At 37.5% G+C, this 22,478-nt stretch overlaps 1 protein-coding gene across 3 annotated transcripts in view; it reads left to right on the top strand.

Moving 5' to 3' along the window:
- Nucleotides 1-4,663, top strand: part of SATB2 (SATB homeobox 2) — a 200,054-nt gene extending 195,391 nt beyond the window's left edge. For all 3 annotated transcript variants that reach the window (XM_078329134.1, XM_035305234.3, XM_002749606.6), the window contains exon 11: nucleotides 1,452-4,663. In XM_078329134.1, coding sequence (XP_078185260.1) covers nucleotides 1,452-1,913 — 462 coding nt within the window. In that variant the 3' untranslated portion in view covers nucleotides 1,914-4,663. The remainder of the gene's footprint in view (nucleotides 1-1,451) is intronic.
- The last annotated feature ends 17,815 nt before the right edge of the window (nucleotides 4,664-22,478 follow it).

Here is a 22,478-nt window from a genome sequence, read left to right as displayed (position 1 = left end):
TAGAGCACAGTAGCCTTGTAATTCTGTCATACAGCTGAAGCTGTAAGGTGTGGGCAGTGGCTGCAGTTCCTCATCAGGACTTCATGCTCCATCTCCCCCTTTACCAAGTCCTTCTCACATAGAACTATGGGGATTGCCGGGGCTGAGTTCCTTTGACAATTTCCCCTGAATCGCTTTCTTTCATCAAACTGAAGAAGTTAATACAATTAATATTAGAATGGGAAATTATTTCATGCAGAGAGATTTTGTTTAAGTAATTATGAAGATCAAGAGGAAGTTTACCTAAGATTTTGCTTTCATTTAAATGAGTGGGGGATAGGTAGAAATAAAAGAAAAATTATTTAAATTACAATTAGAAAGCTTTAATGTTACGAGAAAAAAACACAGAAATTAGAGCGTATATGCAAAACAGAGGATTAATTAATTTATAGTGATATTGAGAAAGTCCATCTATGTAAGTATAAAATAGTCATTTAAACGCATAACTTAAGAAACAGTTATGTCTTTAAATTAGTTTGAACATTTTCACATTCTAAAAAAAATACATTTAAAATCAAAAGGATCAAAATGAGAACCAAAATAATCTAAAATCATTTCTAATTTTACAAAGGATTGATTTCCTGGCCTAAGTACCAATTATTCCTCTGTAATACTGTAAGAGTCATTATGAGACTGATAATAATTACTGTCATTTATTGAATATTTGCTCTAAGCCAGAGATGAGGCAAACTATGACTCATGGGCCAAATCTAGTCTTGTTGGAACACAGCCATGTTCATTTGCTTATGCAATAGAATAGAATTGAGTAGTTGTGGCAGAGATCGACCCTCCAAAGCCTCAAATATTTACTGTTTTGCCCTTTCCTGAAGAAGTTTGCCAATCCCTAATTTAAGACAAGCACTGTTCTTTTTAATAATTATGTCATTTAATCCTTACAACCAGGAGGTTAGTTTCTTATCCTACTTAGATAGATGATGAAATCGAGGCTTAAAGATATTAAGTGACTTGCCCAGGGATACTCAGCTAAGTGGAAGAATATGAACTTGAAGCCATGATGGTAGAGTCCATACTTTTCCCCTTTGTGTCCAGTTTCTTTGCCATTAGCCTTCTGAGAGGTGGCATAACTTGGTGGTTAAAGATATAGAAGACTCTGAAGCCAGGTTGCTTACATCAAGATGACCTTGGGCAATAAATGACTTGACTTTTTGTCTCAGTGTATAAATGTTGGCAAATACTACTAATTGTTGGCAAATACTATTATAACTCCTGTTTTGTAGGTGAGATATTAAATCTCCAGAAATGCTTTTAAGCTTCCCAAAGACCTGACTTTACAAATGACTATAGCTTACCTCCAGTGCTAGATAGATAACACATATTTCAGAGGGCCAATCACTTTGGAAAGATAAAATCATGAGACCAATGTTCTTTTTTTTCCCTCTTTTAATTATCAGGTCCTTCATAGACAGCAGTCTCAGCCCGCCAAGGAGAGTTCCCCTCCCAGAGAAGAAGCGCCTCCCCCACCTCCTCCTACTGAAGACAGTTGTGCCAAAAAGCCCCGGTCTCGCACAAAGATCTCCTTAGAAGCCCTGGGGATCCTCCAAAGCTTTATTCATGATGTAGGCCTGTACCCCGACCAGGAAGCCATCCACACTCTTTCAGCCCAGTTGGATCTCCCCAAACACACCATCATCAAGTTCTTCCAGAACCAGCGGTACCACGTGAAGCACCACGGGAAGCTGAAGGAGCACCTGGGCTCCGCAGTGGACGTGGCCGAGTATAAGGACGAGGAGCTGCTGACCGAGTCAGAGGAGAATGACAGCGAGGAAGGCTCCGAGGAGATGTACAAAGTGGAAACCGAGGAGGAAAATGCTGACAAAAGCAAGGCAGCACCTGCCGAAATTGACCAGAGATAATGTGAACTCCTACTAGGCAAAGCAATACGTCGGTCCAAGGATTTTCTGCTTTTGTTTCTTTAAAAGTTTTTTTGTTTGGTTTGGTTTGGTTTGGTTTTTTTTTTTTTTTTTGCTTTATTTTTGTCTTTTTATGTCTGTTTTTTTTTTTTTTTTTTTTTTTTTTGTTGTTTTTCTTACCCTTTTGGACATTTCTTTGTTGCACAGGATACACCTATAGACTGAATAAGTTCAGTATTTCCGAATCAGACATCGCCTTGGCAAAGACACTAAAGCGTTACACTTTATCCCGTCTCTATGACTGGATCATAGTTATTATAATCACAGGAGACTCTGCCTTCATTATCCTTGCACTTAACGGAAGTTACATCAGGCAAGTTCCAGGATGAAAAGAACTACGAAATAGATGAAGGAAGCTACAAGTGTGTGTGTATATGTATATGTATATATCTCTATATTTACATATATATATTAAAATTGCATGGGACAGAGACTTTACAATCCGAAAGAATAGACTGTGAAATTAGTTCTTAAAGAAAAGACTTGTTTATGTATTAAAAAAAAACCACTTCACAGTGAGTCGCTTTGGCTTTTTGATAAACTGCGGCCTGCTCTCAGGGTGGGGTGACTATTTTTGAATTCCTATTTATTTTTTGTGTTTGTCCCTGATTTTTTTTTTAATTCTATGGCTTCCTATCTGGCAGCTTAATGGGTAATTTTTGAGGTATGTATTTAACAAAATAAACCAACACTGCCAAAAAAAAAAAAAAGAAAGAAATAGAAGAAAGTAGAGTGAAAAAAATCAGGGCACATTAAAATGATACAAGTCAAATTATTTTTAAAGACACAATGCACACTTAAAATGACTCAGTAAAATGACTCTCTATGTTCCGTTATTCAATTTGTCATTACTGTAGTGAACAGATGCATTTCTGTGGAATTCCAAATAAGTAAAACTGAAATTCAGTGCAGAGAAAACTCTGTCCATTAGTGCAAGTCTTGATCAAATGACATTTTGACATTGGACATATGGAATTCATAGTATGAGCCACATTTTTTTGTGAAATTTATTTACCTGCTTGTGGCTTCAAATTTGAACATAAGCCTGCTCATTTAAAAGTTGTTTGTTGTTGCTGTTTTTTTTGTCTTTTTTGTTTTGTTTTTTTTAAAATAGAAAATAGTTCAGTGTAATATTAAGTTAGAAAAGAAGTTGCTGCCCAGTTAAAGGGGCTCCCTCTCAAATCTCTCTCCTTCCCTCTCCCAAAAGACATTTCTTATTTCTGTTTCACTTTGTGCTTCCTCTTCTTCATACACATTCCATCAACCTAATCAAACATTTTCAGTTCCTAATCTCTCCTATCCCTTTCCTGGGATGACAGCCCTAACAAGAACTGTTTTTGAATTTTGTGCAGCTCCGGGCAATAGAGTATGTGAAGCGATTTCAGTAGAATCACCTACTCATCCTAAAAGAAAACATTATCCCAGTTACCTACATGGCAATTACCTTATGTAAAGCAGAACTAATGCTGACTGGATGTTTAATGGGATGAGCATTAAAGCTGCAATCTACTATAGTACTCCAGATCTCTTTCAGCTTCCTGTGAGAAACACCAGAAGCATTACTTTCCACTTCTACTTACAGTAATTGCAAGAGGAGACCTCACCTTCAGGACTGGCCTAGTGAACGTAATCCATGCTTTAAACTGGCCATTAAACAGTCCCACGTGGTTGGATTTCTTTTTTCTTTTTTGAGTTGTGCTCTCACGAAACCTTGTCAAAGACCTCATGCAATATCACTTTGAAAGTTATTTTCTGTTTACTACACAAACATTGTAATATAACTGTTAATACTATTTATATATTTGAAAGGTATAAAAGGTAGGAGTTAAAAAAACCTCTATGTGTAGATATTAACTCAGAACTTACAATATACAGGGAGAAGACATGTTGCAATACAAGCTAATTCTAGCTGCTCAGTAACCTCTGGAGTTTTTAAAGGGACATTTTCCTGTACTTTTTCAAATAATGATGTTTAAAAATTATCTTGACACGAGCGTCATATACCTTTGCGAAAGGATGGTTGTTTGCAGTTAGCCCTGGGCCCATCCTTCCTATTTCTGTAGTATGCTGCAGCTTTAATCAGAAAGTCCATGGTTGCTGCTTCCTGATCTCCGAGTTACTCTTTCCAAATTGTCTTCTTACACTGTTGCTGAAAGTCACTCTGTACACGTAATGGAAACTGATTTTGCCAAGCTCTTACAAGGTGGTTCATCTATCGATGGCATCCGCATTTGGTATCTTTTACACTTCAACCAAAAATTTATTAGGTATTTTTCAATGCTAAGTCTTGCCTTTTATTTTTTAATTTCACTGCCAAGTTTGCAGTGGTTCTAAGTGAATCTGTGGGCATTTTAGCCTGTGGTCTTGCCAGATCTTTGCGAATTACAATGCATATATGTCTATTTATTCAATATCTGTCATATAATATCTATTTGGAAGAAGAAACTTTCTCTTGTAGTGCCTCTTGACAAAGCACAATTTCCCGCCTTTTTTTTTTTTTGTGAAATGAAAAAAACAAATTGTGTTTTATTGCGGTATCAACAATGTGAATAAGGATTAACATATTGTAAATGTTCTTTTTTCCATGTAAATCAACTATCTTTGTTATCACTAAGTGATAATTAATTTTTAACTTATGTGCATTGTTAGGCTGTTAGAATTTTTTGGTTGTTAAAATAAACGCATTCAATAAATATGACTGTTTGTCAAGTATTTTACTGGGCATTACTTGCTTCCCATTTAGTTTTTCATGCAGAGAGAGACCTGGTGAGTCTTAGGAAAATTTGTACTCTTATTTTAGAAACAAGACAGTGGTACGCGCAATTCCAGATGTATGGATCCTGTACAGTGCATGGATTTAATTGCACATGTGAATATATGTGTGTTTCTGTGTTTATATAAATACATGCATGCTCACTTCCTGGAGCTGGCAACTGGGACAGTCATTTAGCCAATCTTTTGTCACATACAAACAAAACTCAAATGTATAAAGATATATTTTTAGGCTGCTGCTTTATTTTTCTAGTGAATATTTTCTGTTTATAATTAAAAAACCACAAATGACTGCGTGTCAGGAAACTTTTGGAGCACATATGTCCACGGTTAATGGACATAATAAAAGTTTTTTATATTTAGAGCTGGGGGTGCCATAATGTGTGCATGGAGGAATGCTGAAAGGATTGATGTATCTGAGAAATGTGTGAAAATGATTTTTTAGAAAGTGCTTACAATGGAAAAAATTGCTCAAAAGACTAATGTTAATAAGGAAAGAGCAAGTGCTTCCCTTCAGAATTGACAAAGAGAAAGTAAATTAAAAAGTGATTTTGTTTTCTTTTGATATTGTAAATGGTTTTTTTTTTCTTTTTTTTTTTTTCATTTTTCTGCATTTGATTGACATACCGATGTAGCTTCTTTTTCTTCCTCGGTTTCCCTTATCTTTTTTTCTATGACAGTTAATAGCCCATGGACCATGTAGATACGTTTTAAGGACAATTTGTGAAAACCAAGTGCTTGCAGACGGCTTCAGGGTGCTGAAAGTTTTTAAAAACAACTAGTGGCTCATCACAGGGTGAAACGTTATTTATGCAAATGTAAATGAACTCTGCATTTTGTGACAAAGAAGAAAAGCATTTGTGAAATAATGACTTTTAGCACAAGCAGCTTTCACTTTCATGAGATTGTGTTTTTAGGAGTCAAACTTCATCGGTGGGAGGCTCTACACACAGATGAATTGGGTTCTGCCTAGGTGTCTCTGTGCTGGTGACTTCTATTTTCAAGAAAGCAAACTAGGAATTTCTCAAGTAAACAAAGTCATATAGCAAATCTCAGAGCCATCACTTCATAGGTTTTTTGCTGTGTGTGTGTGTGTCTAGAGGACCTATGTTTCTTTACACTGTTGCTTCCCCCTTTCTGAAGAGTCTTAAAGACATTCTTTCTAAAGGACAATCATGCTGTAATCAGATAGTAAACATTTATTAAACATGTACTCTATACTGGACAATTTGCTAGAAATTGCGGTGACAAAGAAGAATGTATGACTTAGTGCTTTCTCCTCCTTAGTGCTTTATGTTGTGTTGGAAAGGCACAACATAAATCCAGGAAAAATGAAATAGTCACAAAAAAGTTGTCTTCAGACAGAACTGTAGTTTGTTTAATGGGTGGTACAAACACATACTATGAATTAAGTAATTATTGCTTGTAAGCTAGAACGATTTTGGAAGGTGGATCATTTATTATTAGGATTAGCTGTGTACAATAGAAAAAAAAAAGCACAAAGTAATAATGACCCAACAAGGGTTTCTTACATGAAAGAAGTTGCTGAAATAAGCTGGCTTCATGGAGTCAGAGACTCAACACTTTTTCCAGCTCACAGCTCCATTATTTTCCTGTGTTCCTTCTTCATGGTCCAGGATAATCACTAGAGCTCTCGCTCTCACACCTAACTTCCAGGCACCAGAAGGGAAAAAGGAGTAAAGAACGACACACAATCTTTCCTTGGTACTGTAGGGGATTGGTTGCAGGACACCCCCGACACACACACACACACACCCAACCCACGGATACCAAAATCTACTAGTGCTCAAGTGCCTTATGTAAAGTGGCATAGTTTTGCATATAACCTTTGGGTATCCTCCCTTACCCTTTAAATCATCTTTTACTATTTAAAATATCTAATACAATTAGTATACATATTATGTATGTTAGTATGCATGGTAATACAATTAGTATAACATAAGTGCTAGAGGGAAGAATGACAAGCAAAAAAAAAGTCTGTACATGTTTAGTATAGACACAACCATTCCTTTTTAAAAACAAATATTTTTGATTCACTGTTGGTTGAATCCACAGAGAGAGAAGAACGACTATACTCTCTTTCTTCAAGTCCTATACCTGAATGCAAGGGAGTCTAGTAAATGTTTCTAGCTGTTCTGTGAATTCCAGAGAAAGGGGGAGAATGGATAATTGCTAGGCAGCTAACAACCTCTGTATTAGAAGATATTAGAAGAATGTTGAAAATGATAGATAAGGATAAGTGAAGAGGCACATTTGCCCTGCTGTTACTTCCTGCACCTTAGCATCTCTTCCTTCTCCTCACCCTGAGGTCAAGTTTATTTCTGGCTAACTTTAACAATCAGTCCAAGCAGCTCTTCTTCCAGGAAGCCCTTCCCGATCTGCTTTGCCAGTGTGATACAAATTCTTCCATGCTCATGCCACTCCCAGGGTATTCCACTGTGCAGTTTGTAGCATGTTGTGGTTATTGTGCTAAATGTTTATTTCCCATGAGCTCTTGTGACCTACAGCTGAATCCCAGACATGGAGTTCCTCAGTACCTAGAACAATGCACTCATAAATGTTGATTGAACGATTGTTTATTAAATATGTGGAAAAAACAATGCATTCAAAGATAAAGAGTTAGAGAAGAAGGCACACTGTAGGACAGTGAGCAGAGGAGCAGGAGAAAGGAACCCGACACTGGCAGAGCTCTCCCCTCACAGCCACTCCTTACAAATACTCTTATCCTCAATTAACAGTGAGAAAGAAAGCTCTGCCTAACTCAAGGTCTCAAAGTGGGTTTATTGCTCTTTTTCATATATGTCTAGACAGTTATTCAAGACACACGCTTTTGGGTTCGTGTAATCTTTTATGATTTCTAGATCTTTCCAAATCATAAAAATTGGGAAATTGATAAAAGTAATGGAAGAGGATAACAAATATTGGCAAAAGTTAAGGATGTTCATTCAGGTTTTTTCCAAACTGTCATGTTCTTAATATACTTGTAAAATAAAGCAGAAAAAGCCAAACCTATTCCTAAAATGATCTACTTTAAGACCATTATAACTCACAGGTTACTGTTATTTCCTCTTCCAAATTCATGGCACTGTACCACGCATTAAAAATGATAGAGCAGTGTTTGAAGACAGCCTTCATGAGGTTACTTCCCATCTCCTGGGTTTATGTTACAGACTTTGGTGACTGAACATGGCAGATGATATTCATAAAGAAAAGCCTGAAACTTTGAAGGGAATAAAGGTTTCAGAATATTTGAGTAGTGATGGTGGCTCATGTCCTGGTTGTGTAATGTTGGGCTAATTATGTCGTTAACGACTCTTACAGGGTTATGGAGAATCCAGTGGTATAAGATGCTTTGAAAATGGTAACCTTTATGAAAATATTACATTTGCCTTCAGAAATTCTCAAGTAGTGATCTAACTTTGATTAATTTTATTTATTAACTTTCAGGGATCCTGATGAAATAAAGCAACATTTAAGCTTTTATATAGCTATTATAGACATATTTACTTAAGGCTTGTGGTATGACCATAGGAATGCCATGATCAACTCAATCTTTTCAGCAAATATACTTATTGAGCACCATCAGTGGCCTTGATTTTTAATGCAGAATCAAAGCAGTTCTGAATATATTTAAATTGATTAGTTTATAAGATTTCTGTTTTCTATCACCCCAGAGGATGCTACTCCAAGGAACCTTGAAAGTGAAGCTAAATACATTAATTTGTGTCTGAAATCCTTACCACTTAAAAGTGAACATCTATGAATTGGGCACATTTTGCTTTACTTCTACCTTCCACTCATCTTTTCAAAGTGAGTGGAGAAGAATAAATTGTAGGAGACTATGTCAAAAGTAATTAAGAAAGATTTGAGCAATAGCTCAGCAGGCTTGGGGATGGATGGGACTCTTTAAAGACAATAGCAAGGCCTGACTGAGGTCTTTGCATTTGGCCAGGCAGAAAACAGGGGTGGGTGGGCAGGTGGAGGTGACACAGGGCTGTATGGGGATAGGCATGACAATGTGTCCTCTGAATAAGCATGTCTAGGACTGGCATATTGAGTCAGAGACAGGAACAGTGAATGAAGGGTACAATGAAGGGAGGTGATTAGGCACCCTGCAAATTCAATATTGCTAGGAAATTATAGAGCCAGGTTCTAAAGCAAGGTCTGCATTTCTCCCCAGTATCACACCACCTCTCTTTTTGTATCCTAGAATGTCCTAGAAAGAATGCATAAAGCTGAGAATCAATTCTTTGACCAGCATGTTTTATATGACATAACCATTTGACATCTCTGAACACACTTTTTCATAATCTTGTTCAAGTATGACATTTCTGATTGAGTTTTGTTCTGAGGGAAAGCTTTCTTTTAGAAAACGCCATGATCTGCTACTATAACTGTCCCAGAAGAATCTAGAAGTAGCTTCTTTGGTGACATTTTAAAAGGCTTAAAGTGTTACCTTCACATGTGGAGAAATAATTACAAAAATATTCCATTAGCAATGTAATAAATAGTGCAGAGCAATGATTAATTAAAGAGATAACTATAATTTATTCACTATCCATTAACAAGCATGATCCCATTTAAAGACAAAATAACACAGGCTGAGGGAGTCAGGGGGGATTCAGTGTTAACTTTGGACTGAGCAGTCCTAGGACCCTATCCTTAAGGAAAAGGTAAGAAAAAAAATCTTTAAAACTTTAATTCATCTCTAGTTGATTGCGTGGTGGCAATGAGTTATTCCAGTTTCTATTTTTTACTAATACTGCATCTTGAAAAAGTTACTTCTCGATCCCTAGTTTCTTCATTCCTAAAATAGGCCAGCAACAGTGGCTCACGCCTATAATCCCAGCAGTTTGGGAGGCCAAGGCAAGAGGATCGCTTGAGGCCAGGAGTTCAAGACCACCCTGGACAACATAGTGAGATCCTGTATCTTTCAAAACAAACAAAAGTATAAAATAGGGCTAATGATTTATATATTTCAAGGTTGTCATGATTATATACAATAACTATGTGGAAGCATCTAGCATAATTCCTTTTTTCATTTCCTCCCTTTTTCTCAGGGAGAAAAAAAACAGGATATAATCAAATGTTACAGAGGACTTAAAAATAGTTCAGATGAGTTTCAGAGTAGGATTAGGTCTTATGTTTAAATCTTTTTTGAGTGATTTAAAATCTTTAAGGATAAAGGGCTGTTATGCCACACTTTCTTCATTTCTCCCACTCCCACTTTTTCTTCCATTCTCTTTCATTAAGTTTTTTTCTCTCCATCTCTCCTTTCCTCCCATTTCTTCTTCCAGTCAAGAGCTATAATATGATTTTCTTTCTTAATTGCACACAAAATGAATGATGCATTTTAGTAGTCTTCTGAAGTCTTCACAATTAGGTATTTAAACATTAATGATACCACACTTGCTTGTTTTTCTGCCACCTCATTCTTCTTCTTTTTCAGTGTATTTTGCTGATTCTCTTCTCTCCAAGCCTTTATGCCCAAGATGATCCAGGGTTCTTCCGTTCATCCTCGTTTTCCCAAATGTACTCTTCTTCCTCATCCAGCATCATGATACTAAATGCACCAAAAATGCTGAATACACTACAATTTCTGCCTTTAGCCTAGACATTTCCTGGATCTCCAAACCAGTAGGGTCCGCTGCTTATTCAACTCCTCTACATGCCCAGCACACTTCACATGGCACGGGACGACCTCCTTTTCTTCCCTAAACTGTTCCTCTCACCTGTTGGCAACCCCAGCTTTCCAGTTGCTTAGGCCTAAAGCCTTGAATTTACCCTATATTCTTATCCTTTAATGCAGCATTTAATCTGTCAGGAAAATCCTGTTGGCTTTACCTTCCAAATATATTCATAATCTTACAACCTTTCACCAGCAACATTGCTGCCAGCTTGATCAAAGCCACCATCATTGCTTACCTGGAGTGTAGAAACAGCCCCACACAGGTCTCCTGCTTGACCCTGTCACCTCTTCAGGATTAAACCAATGTCCTTACAATGACCTGCAAGGCCATGTGTGATCTGACCCTTCTCTGATCTCCTCTCCTTAATTCTCTCTCCTGTGTTTACTGAGCTCCAGATACACAGGCTCCCTACTGTCCCTGGAATACACTAGGCCCACTCTTGCCTCAGGCCTTTGTTCCTCTAGCTCTTCTCTCTGCCAGGAAAGCTCTTTTCCGAAACAGCTGCATGACTGGCTTCCTCAATTCCTTCCCATCTGCCCAAAAATCATCTTCTCAATGAGAACTACTCTGATCAACTTTTTTAAAATTGCAAACTGACCTGCCTTCTGGATTCTTTTTATCTTGTCCTCCATTTTCTTTTTCATAGCTTCTAACATATTCTATAATTTACTTATGTTTCATGTTTTTATTTTTTGTCAGCTTCCTCACCCCATTGAAAACACCAGGAGGGCACAAACCTTTCTTCCCCTTTAGCCAATAAATATTTGATGAATGGGGTACATTTCATAGCGGTTTCCCTCTGCTGGAATTTGAAATTTTCCCAACTTCAGCCAAGATTAGATATTTCAATTGCCTTATAGAGATAAACTTCATCTGAATACTTCTCTAATGCATAGTAAAGGTACTTGAGTTACAAGTGCCTTGACCTCAACAGCCTCCACAACTGACATTGGTAAGCCCCACATTCAGGTAATTCATAGTCTGTGATTCCGTGCTGTCTTGGAAGATAGAATCACAGAATCATGGGCTTTGTCATCCTGCACATTTTCTTATTCAAAGCAGAAATTCCTTTTCAGGCATCCTTGGCTGGAGGCCATGCAGTCTTTGTTCCTTCATGACTAGGAACTTATGAGTTTGGAACTCAGCTCATTCCACTTTTGGTTAATTCTCTTTTCCCCTATTATTGATCTCATCTAAAACTGAATTGGCTCTTCTAGTAGCCACCTCACATATTTAGGGCTCATATTGAATATTGATTACTAAATCCTATAAGTTCTCAGGCTTTCTTTCTTAATCATGTGATACAGCTACTAGGAGAGCTTATGTCATTCCAGACTGCACGCATAGAGATAAACAGCTTAAACCAAGAAAGGTGATCATCTTATGCTCTTCAATGCTAATCAGGCCACATTGCAACATTGTTTTCAGTTCTGGATGACATGTTTTAAAAGGATGTTGATAAAATGAGATACCAGAGGGTGACAAGGATATATAAGGGCCTAGAAAGTGTATCTTCTATTAATTTATTCTGTTAAATCATTTATTCTTTTGTCAACTAACCAACAAACCAGATTTATAAAATCTCTATTATATTGAAGCCCTTGTGAGGAAATAAAGTCAGAACTAAATTTAACTAGTAACCGAACTAAATTTAACTAGTTGAACAGAAAAAGGAATTTAGTAAAAGTTATTTGAAGGCCCAGAGAATTTCTGGGAAAGTGAGAAAATCAGGGTTAGAGGTTAGGATCAGTATCTAAGATGACTCCAGGGAAGACTGCTGCTGTAGCACGGCGCACAAGCATCAGAACTTGGTCCCCTGCTCCTGGGCACTGAAAGCCACCTGCAAAACCTCTGCCCCTGCTGCCTCTGAAGCCTGGATGGCTCTGCTACTGCTTAGTGAAATGGATTTCACATGGTACTTTTTAAAAAAATTTCACTCCCTTCCAAATAAAAGTCTCATGCATCAGTTACTGATTGAAGGAGCCTAAGTCATATGCCAGAAAGGCTGGGAAAGTAAATTTCTGTCTTTTGTCTTGGACTCATAGGTAGGAAATTCTCTAGACATAGAAAAAATAGTCAGAGGTGATCAGGATCCAAAAAGTATGCCAAATACACTAGGCTTCGAACTCTTTAAGGAAAGATACTATGTCTTATTAGAACAACATAGTGTTGCTTCGAAATCAGAAAGGGCTGGTTTCTATCTAGAAATAGATCCACTCTGCTTCCTAGCTTTCTATATTTTGGAACTATTATTTGGCCTGGCTCTTAGTTTCCACATCTGTAAAAAAAAATTAAAAAATGAAAATAATACTTCCTTGCAGTGTGTGTGTGTGTGTGTGTGTGTGTGTGTGTGAGAGAGAGAGAGAGAGAATTATGGTTAGCCCATATAAAGCATACTGCCTGCTTATGAATGATAGTTTTCCTGCAAGATTTTTGTATTCCCATTACCAAGCACCTTGGTACAAAGTGCTCATTTTTTAAAAAAAATATGAGAATGTTCATTGAAGTCATGGTGTTTCCCTTTGAGAAAAATATGTCAGTAGGTAGGTAATTTGTAAACCAAAAAATAATAAAATCCAAGGTGAAATAATGTAGACACACTGTGGATGGGGAAGTAAGTGTCCTCTGTGGTACTGATGCCTGCTTTTACTAGGAGAAACTAGGAGTGGCATCAAATAATACCTAGTCTTATTTGACTAAGAGTGACTGTAAGAGTGACTCAGTGTGAACTTGACCAAGGGTAAATCAATTCCATCAATCATTCTTCTATATTCACTTGGACACTACTAAATATTTCCAGATGGCAGACCAACTCATTAGATTATCTGGGAGAATACATTTTATAACTATTTCCACCATGGACTAGCATCAGGTTGGGGTGTTTAATATCAGAAAGATTGTCAAACTGTAAGAAACTTCCCTACATCAGAGAGTTTACAGGTAACATTGCTTTGAAAACCTCTGCACTCAGTAGAACAACGGGGTTTTAACCATTATATCTGCAGGCTTGCACATCTGAAGTAAGTTGATTTATAAAGATATCCTTGATACCCATTCTAGTGGAAATGAAGATGCTTACTGTATTGGGAATATTGGGGAAGTCTTGCTATGTTCAGCACCATTAAAGGATAGCGCCCTCTTGCTAAGGCACTGTCTGCAAGTATGACTCTCTCCTCTATTACTTTGGGAAATGCTATTTTGGGAATATAGTCCATGGCTGTCATTGTCAGACTTTGGGACTTCTTGGACCAGTAATAGCCACTCTCAGACTTGGGGGCCAATAAAGATTTTTCAAGCTCATATTTGCAAATAAAGACACTCAACAAGCAATACAAAATATAAAATATCTACCTTTTCTACCATTATTACACCAAAGAAAGCACTTTGAACACTTCCCAAAGTTGGAAGGACATCATCTTAGAATAAACCATAGCCCACCTGGGCAAGATGGTTCATGCCTATAAGTAATCCCAGCATCTTGGGGAGGCTGAGGCTGGGAGGATTGTTTGAGGCCAGGAGCTCAAGGTTACCATGAGCTATGATTGTGTCACTGGACTCCAGCCTGGGTGACCAAGCAAAGCCCTGTCTCTGAAAAAATACAATAAAATAAAGCACAGTCCTCTTCAAGTGAGGAAAGTGAATCAATTTGCTGTGAAATCTGTGTGTCTTATTGTTTTTCCCCCTCCTTTTTCTGGGGTTCAGAAAAAACTCTGTCACCACCCAGAAACTGACTGCAGATGATATCTAGAAAATGCCAGTCTGAGGACTAGGCTGAGTATTTAGTTTCCCAGAAGTTCTGTCCTTTGATTAAGTCAGGCACCTAAATCCAAATTTGCTCAGCCTTCTCAGAATTAACTCAATTGGACTTTGCTTTTTTTTTTTCAAGGATTTTGCAGGAAATTGCTGCCAAATATTGCCATTATATTCACTATAAACCATTAGTGCAATGGTTGTCTAAGATGCCTCAGTGGCTCTTAGGTGAAATTTCATACAAGAAATTTCTTTTAGATTTGAAAGTAAAAAAGGATAATTGATTCCTTAGCGGAACTGGGTATGCTACTTTCTTTATCTGATAGTGAGAACATCTGAATTTCTTGAGTTTCTGTTTCTCATGCTGCCTACTAGGAAGCTCAGCATCATATCTGTCTACTAGTAGCTATTGAATTAATCCTGTACTTCTAAATGAGAAAAAGGTGACAACCTCAGATTACCCAGAAAGCTACATTTGGAGAGTATAGGAGTTTTAGCAGCAAGTCATTAAAAATTAAACTGAATACAATTTCTTCACACAGACAAATCCATCCTTCTGTAGGGATCAAAATATTCCCCAAGTTCATATTTGGGGCCACCTCATCTGATTATGTAAGTTGTTCACAGCATGGGTATCCAAGTAAAGATAAAAGTGGAGGCTCACCAAATCTCACGCTGCTTGTAGACTCTGCTTTTATCCAGAGCAAGTGGCCTTTTTTTCTGATTAGTACCAAAGTGCTGAATGGGCCAGGTGTGGCTCAGCTCACACTTGGTGCACAAGTCCATTTTCATGTACATATCCCATTTCAGAATCTGCTCCTCTGATGTCACAATGCCACACCTAAGGATCCCATGATTTGTGTTCATGGAGCTCTCTGTGCTTACTTTGAGCTTTGCATGGGGGTACGGCTGAGCTACATCAATGTTTCAGTGAACTTTGGGCAAACAGAGCTTTCCCTGAGTAAAACTGCCATCTCCCCACTACCACACGCACACATCTAGGCTTTAATAGAGAGCCCAAGACAAGAAACAAGAGAACTACCAGAAGCAATGAAAAATTGTTAGTCAGAACTTTTGACTGATTGGTGCCTCCAGGCTCCCCCAACATGCCAGATGTACAGCTTTTTACTGTACATAGTTACATATGTGTCCTTTGCATAAAGCCTCTCTGGCTAAACTTCAATCCCTAACTATTATATATTCTGAATAAAAGTGAAACATCTCAGCATTTGCAAAAATTCAAGATTTATCAACATATTGAGCTTTTACTAAGTCATGAATTCTTGATTTGTATTCACAGTGCTTTTACATATTCATAGCCCTCTTTAGCCAAAGATCTTCAATATTCATTTACTATGGAGTGGTAAGTATATATTATTCAACTCCATTTACCAGTGGGTAAACTGATGCCCAACTAAAGGCCTCATCAGAGAAACCGAATAAAGAGCAAGATGCTCTTAGCCCTGCAGAGAGAGCTTGCTCCAGCTGTCTCCCTCCAGAAATAAAGGCCCGTTGCCTGCTTGTGAGTCTCACTTCTCAAGCATTAGGGGAATCAGGATTTTTCCTTCTGGATTTGTTGGAATGCCTTGAATTGAGTTTCCTCTTAAAGCACAGGGGACAAAAGAATAGCCTAGGGAAATAAAAAAAACTAACCTTCTTCCAAATTGCTTCAAACCCATTATGCCAAAGGTTAATTGACCAGATTATTTCCTCCTAAACTTGGAGGAGAACAGGTAGAAAGAATCATTCATTTGCTCCAATAACCAATTAATGGCATTGATTGGGGTGGAAGGATCCTGCCTCTCCCACTTTTATTAGAGAAACAGAGGTCAATTTTCTTAATGCCCCTTTTAAAAAATACAATCTATTCCTTTAGTTTCTAAATAATTTACCGAGGATTCTAGCTACATATTTGCCAGGTGCTGATGGGGTGTTTAAACATAAGAAAAAAATATGTCTGCCCAAACCTAGAAAATTATGAAGGACGAACTCTGAATGATCCCATGAGAGCAAGCAGCCTGTAACACATATCACAAAGGAATGTCAAGCCTTATGGTTATTTTAGAAACTGTACAAATATATATTGAGCATATTTCTGCATGGAGGTTACATTTTACAATAATGTAATTCTCTTTTTTTTAAGAATGCCATTATGGGATATTAAAAGAAAGACTATCTCAAAGGGTTAATTATTGGAAAAATGACTATCCAGCTCCCTAAAGTATTCATTTGAAAGCTGGTGGTCAGAAGTCAGTCTCTGTTTCACATCCAAAGTAAATAAAATAAATGTAAAATTTCAGAATTTTAAATACACAAATGTCTGCTTTTGACAAAATGCATTGCTCTTTAGATAGCGAGATGATGATACATGGCATTATTGTTTTATTTTTTGTATTAACACTAAGTACTAATATAAACTGAGTTCATGATGTGATTTTTAAAAAGAACTCTCCAGTAGAATTTTCTGCAGTAATGAAAATGCTGTACATCTATGTTGCTTAGTCTGGTAGACATTCACACATGTGTAAGGTTGCCTTATTTAGCAAAACAAAACAAAACAAAAATTTAAAAGGCAGGACACCTAGTTAAATTTGAATTTCTTAAAAACAACACATAATTTTTAGTATACATGTGCCCCATGCAATATTTGGCTCAATAAATGTTACCTATTATTGTTATTAATAATTATTGACTCATTTTATCAGTGTTTTACTGGGAAGGCATCTATAGATGTAAAATGGAAAGGCAACAAAATAGAACTCTTTGACATGAGTAAAACTGTGTAATCAGCTTCCTATAACTTGGAATAGAATAGATTGTGTTTTCTTCTGGACTCTGCCTGCATTCAAAACCTTGGCTACAGACCAAGCTGCATCTTTAAATGGGATTTTCTTCAGCATCAAACTGCAATCTGCATTTCCAAGATACCTCAATGTAAGCAACAGGTGCCTGAAAAGTTGCTTTAATTCAGTTTTAACTGAATCAAATAAATAAGGACGTACTCTCTGTTTAAAGGAATATGGAGAGGATAAAATATGTAGATATACATACAAAGACACACATGGATACCAAAAATGTTCTAAATGTCCTATATTATTTGTTATATATGGTAACTTCTCCTATATATAGGAGAATAATATATGACATTTAGAACATTTTGGTATCTGTATTTAACTTATTTGGAGAATGATATTTCAGTGAATATCCTGGTAGGGAACAGATGGCCATGTGAAGTGTTTAGCCAAAGTGAGTTTAACAAAGGCCTTGTTTATAGAGATGTAGTCAAAATTAAGGGAACCAAGAGGGAAGATGCTGTTACCACAGGTCTGAAAGGACCAGGAAATGGAAGGGTAAGAGGGACTGCAAAGCAGGATCCATGGCCTTAGAATATTGGTGGGGATATAAAACCCTTGTTCCATTTCTTAATGTTTCAATCTCCTGTCAATTTCTCCTACCGGCCCAAACCAACCTGAAGCCAGAGTACAAAGGGGTCCGGGGCTTACAATAGAAATCACCCTCCTGGGTACAGAACAGGACAGTGGAGGATAAGAAATAAATGTAAGAGATAAACAGAGGATAAGCAGCACACAGGACACATATGCTTTATCTTCTTAAAGAAGTCAAATCACATGTTCATGTGCATTATGGAAATGGTCACACTAACTCCCTGTTCTTCCATGTGTGGGTTTTCATCCTTGAGTTAGTTTGGGAAATTTGATGCACAATTAAGTCAGTCTTAGAATGTCTAGTCAGCCTTGTACATATAAGGAGAGTTAAATGTTGGAGTCAAATTATTTATATGGAACACAGACAAGAATTTTGCCCTACAGTTGTATTGTGTATGATAGGAGTATTAGCCACACTAAAAGCAATTATTTTCATATGTTGCAATATATCAAGATAACAACAGTTCTCTGTCTTATGTCTCAGGCTCATGTGCAAACACTCTCTGTATTCGGAAGAACCAGATGGTTAAAATGAAGATAATTCTCACAGTAATTGGTGGTTTCTTATAAGATTTTATTGGGGGGTAATGGAATATCTAATTTGTTTAAGGAAGTTTGTGTTACTGAATGCTGCCATCCTTCCCATTGTATAGTATGGGAGCATATTTAAGAATTAATAAAGAATTATTTCCTTTGTCAGGGACTAACTGTAGGTATTAGATAGCAAAGGAAGTGGCCATGAATCATGGTCACAACCCTTTTAAAATTTGAGCCACTTAAAAAAAAAATTTACCCTGGAAACACTAAAGAAATTTATTTGGCTTATCTACTACCTGATACACACTTCTTATTTCATCAGATTTTCCTTTAGAAGCCATAACTCTGTAGAGTCCTAAAAATGTCCCCTCTGCAATGGAAATGTTATGGTTTATTTATTTAGAGTGTCATGATTAAATACACAGAGGCCAGGATGTGAGACCTTCAGTAATTTATTTAACTTCTCTCAACATTCATGTACTCATTGTTGAAATGGTTGTAATCCTAGTATCAATCTCTTAGAGTTGTGCAGATTTAATAAGTTAAGATTCCTGGCACATGGTACATCCTCAATAAATGTTGCCTATTATTGTTATTGAAAAGTTATTATTAGTTCATTTCATTTGTGTTGAGTAGAAAGAAAACTGTAAGTGCACAGTGGAAAGGGCAACAGAATCCAGTTATTTGAGGTGGTATTGGAAGATTGTGAAATCACAGAATCCTTGAAGAGGATGGTTCTTTTTTTTTCTTTTTCTTCTTCTTTTTTCAAATTTTATTTTATATATATATAAAATTGCATTTTAGGTTTGGGGTATATATAAAGAACATGCAGGATCGTTGCATAGGTACATACATGGCAATATGGTTTGCTGCCTCCATCCGTATCACCTATATCTGGCATTTCTCACCATGTTATCCCTCCCCAACTCCCTACCCCCCACTGTCCCTCCCTTAGACCCCCACCACAGACCTCAGTGTGTGATGCTCCCCTCCCTGTGTCCATGTGTTCTCACTGTTCAACACCCACCTATGAGTGAGAATGTGCGGTGTTTGATTTTCTGTTCTTGTGTCAGTTTGCTGAGAATGATGGTTTCCAAGTTCATCCACGTCCTTACAAAGGACAGGAACTCATCGTTTTTTATGGCTGCATAGTATTCCATGGTGTATATGTGCCATGTTTTCCCTATCCAGTCTATCATCAATGGGCATTTGGATTGGTTCCAAGTCTTTGCTGTTGTAAACAGTGCTGCAATGAACATACATGTGTGTGTGTCCTTATAATAGAATGATTTATAATCCTTTGGATATATGCCCAGGAATGGGATTGCTGGGTCAAATGGAATTTGTATTTCTAGGTCCTTGAGGAATTGCCACACTGTCTTTCACAATGGTTGAACTAATTTACACTCCCACCAGCAGTGTAAAAGTGTTCCTATTTCTCCACATCCTCTCCAGCATCTGTTGCCTCCAGATTTTTTAATGATCGCCATTCTAACTGGTGTGTGATGGTATCTCAATGTGGTTTTGATTTGCAATTCTCTAATGACCAGTGATGATGAGCATTTTTTCATATGTTTGTAGGCCTCATATATGTCTTCTTTTGAAAAGTGTCTGTTCATATCCTTTGCCCACTTTTGGATGGGTTTGTTTTTTTCTTGTAAATCTGTTTTAGTTCTTTGTAGATTTTGGATATAAGTCCATTGTCAGATGGGTAGATTGCAAAATTTGTCCCCATTCTGTTGGTTGCCAGTTCACTCTAATGATGGTTTCTTTTGCTGTGCAGAAGTTCTGGAGTTTAATTAGGTTCCATTTGTCTATTTTGACTTTTGTCGCCAATGCTTTTGGTGTTTTAGTCATGAAGTCCTTGCCAATGCCTATGTCCTGAGATTGCCCACTCTTGCCTCTAAAGCCAGAAAACATCAGTAGGTCACCTGCGGTCTCTTAGCTAAAATCCAGGGCCCTTCTTGCTATGGTGTTGTTTCCATTCCTCCACTATGCTCCCTTTTAAGAGTGTGCTAGATCTCACTCAAAACAGCTTGATGATTGTTAAAATTAGGAATGTTGTGAGGTAGTTGTTAAATACAGCCATTATTAAATTTTAATTATATAAATTCACAATTAAATAAATTTCCAATTCCATGTTTGGTGGTGTCATCCTGGCAGTTTAAAATTGGTTATGGTGGTGGTATTTATACTGCAGAAATTGGCAAATGCTACAAATCAGACCCCCCCCCCCACCATTTTGGAGAGCTGATTCTTAAACATTTACCAGTACAGCATTGGTTGAACATTGATCCCTTTATTAGTGCACAAGTGAGATATTGGGTATTAAATTAAGCCAAAAACTGTCAGAAAGCTATACTGAACAGATGATTTCAGGGCAGTAAGAAGCACAGAATGGGAAATTGATTTTAGCCCCTAATGAATTCTAATGAACAGCAATGGTAGAATACTGATCTGATGTCCATTGATTCCTCATGAAGGGCTGTTTAGATCAATGGGTGAGATGCTGATGGGAAATCAAGGCTTTTGTTTTTTGTTTTGTTTTTGACCGGTGCTTTTGCTAAAAACAGCAAGCACTAGAGATAAATGGCAAAGAAGATGTGGACTGACCATAAAAGGAATTTATTATCTTGTGGATTCCATGAAAGAATAATTCACAGAAGGCACATGCCATCTACAAGGAGAGAAGCAAGAATTATTTTTGCTGAAGCCATGAGGTCTATAGGCCCAGAGCAGCAGGTCTCAGGAGAGGCTTTGCAATGTCTCAACCTCACTGGGTGCTTCTCTCTGGATATGTGTGTCTTCTCCTTCATCATGGAGAGGAGGGCAGGGTTCAAATAGCTAGGAACATTGAAACTTTTAATTTAATGCTACATCAAAGTAATTGCCTTGTTTCTCTTTATTCACATTCTATCATTTTTGTTCCCCGAAAAGGTGTGGTTGGACAATCTCCTCAAATACTCCCCTATTAAGAGCAGGATATGTGAGAACCATTCAGAGGCAATTAAGTGTGCGTGTGTGTGTGTGTTTACTTGTGTGTGCACATATGTGTACAAGTGCATTTCTATTAATATTAATTTTTTGTTAGTCCTCATCTTTTAAATGTCAACTTTCTATTTATAATCTGAGTGAAGTTAGAACAAGAACTACAGATTATCAGTCAAGAGTGTGAGACAGACCAAGGAATAGATATGCCTGATGGATGGGTCTAGAAAGACTTGTGACTCAAAACAATTGAGTGGCTCCAGAGCCATTCACTGAAGAGATACACAGAGCCAGGGAAATCTGGCAGTAGCAGCAGGGACTCAGCTACGAGAGGGTAAAGAGGCAGGATTCCAGTCTCTGGGAGCACTGGCCAGCACAAGTCAGGTTCTGGCGAAGGTGGGCTGGGATTGGGGTGATTCATTATGCCAGCCTGTGCCCTGAAATCTGACTCTCTAGTTAGAATCCTCTATTAGGCATCAAAGCTCTCTGTACCTCAGTTTCTACATGTGTAAAATGGGAATAATAATTTGTACCTACATTATAGGGTTTTTGTGTGTGTGAGAATTAATACATGTAAAGTACTCTTAAAAATGATTGGCCATTATAATAATTATTATTGCTATTTGATGGGCACTGTGCTAGGCATTTTACATACATTATGACTTCTAGTTTTCTAACAATTTTATGAATTTAGAAATGTGTTCAACTCTGGAACAGAAAAAGCTTGAAAGTCATCAGACCAATCTTTCTGAGCTGGAAAACAGCTAAACACACTAAAATATTAATGACTTTTCTTAGATTCACCAGAAAATTGAGGTTATAGGGCAAACATGGGAAGGGCAAAGGGCAACAGAATCCAGTTATTTTAGGTGGTATTGGAAGATTGTGAAATAACAGAATCCGTGAAGAGGATGGATCATAACTGAGAAGAGAATAGAGAATCACAGCCCAGATGAAGTTTCTGAGAGCAGAAGGCACTGGAGCCAGTAGCGAGGATGGACACTTTAATAAGTGACCAATTGCTGAAGACCGAGCATAGACTAGCCCAAGAGTTATGTACTCCTGGAGGCCCAGCCTTGGGGTGGGGTGAGGAGTTTGGGTGTGGGGAGAGGATCCACTTTTATGAGTTTTACTTTTAAGAGTTTCACCAGGTTCTCATAATGAAGATGGGGAAATTTTTTCCTCATACCTCCAGCAGAAAGAGAGGATAGGTAACTGTTTGAAATATGCTCAGAGCATTCTTCATAACATAGGCTTGCCTTTCAAGAGATTATTTTACTAGAGCCTCTTCTGTTCTGCAGCAG

This window comes from Callithrix jacchus, chromosome 6 (assembly GCF_049354715.1).
Source record: "Callithrix jacchus isolate 240 chromosome 6, calJac240_pri, whole genome shotgun sequence".
In the NCBI taxonomy this organism is placed as follows: Eukaryota; Metazoa; Chordata; class Mammalia; order Primates; family Cebidae; genus Callithrix; species Callithrix jacchus.
This window is presented reverse-complemented; position numbering and strand designations above follow the sequence as displayed.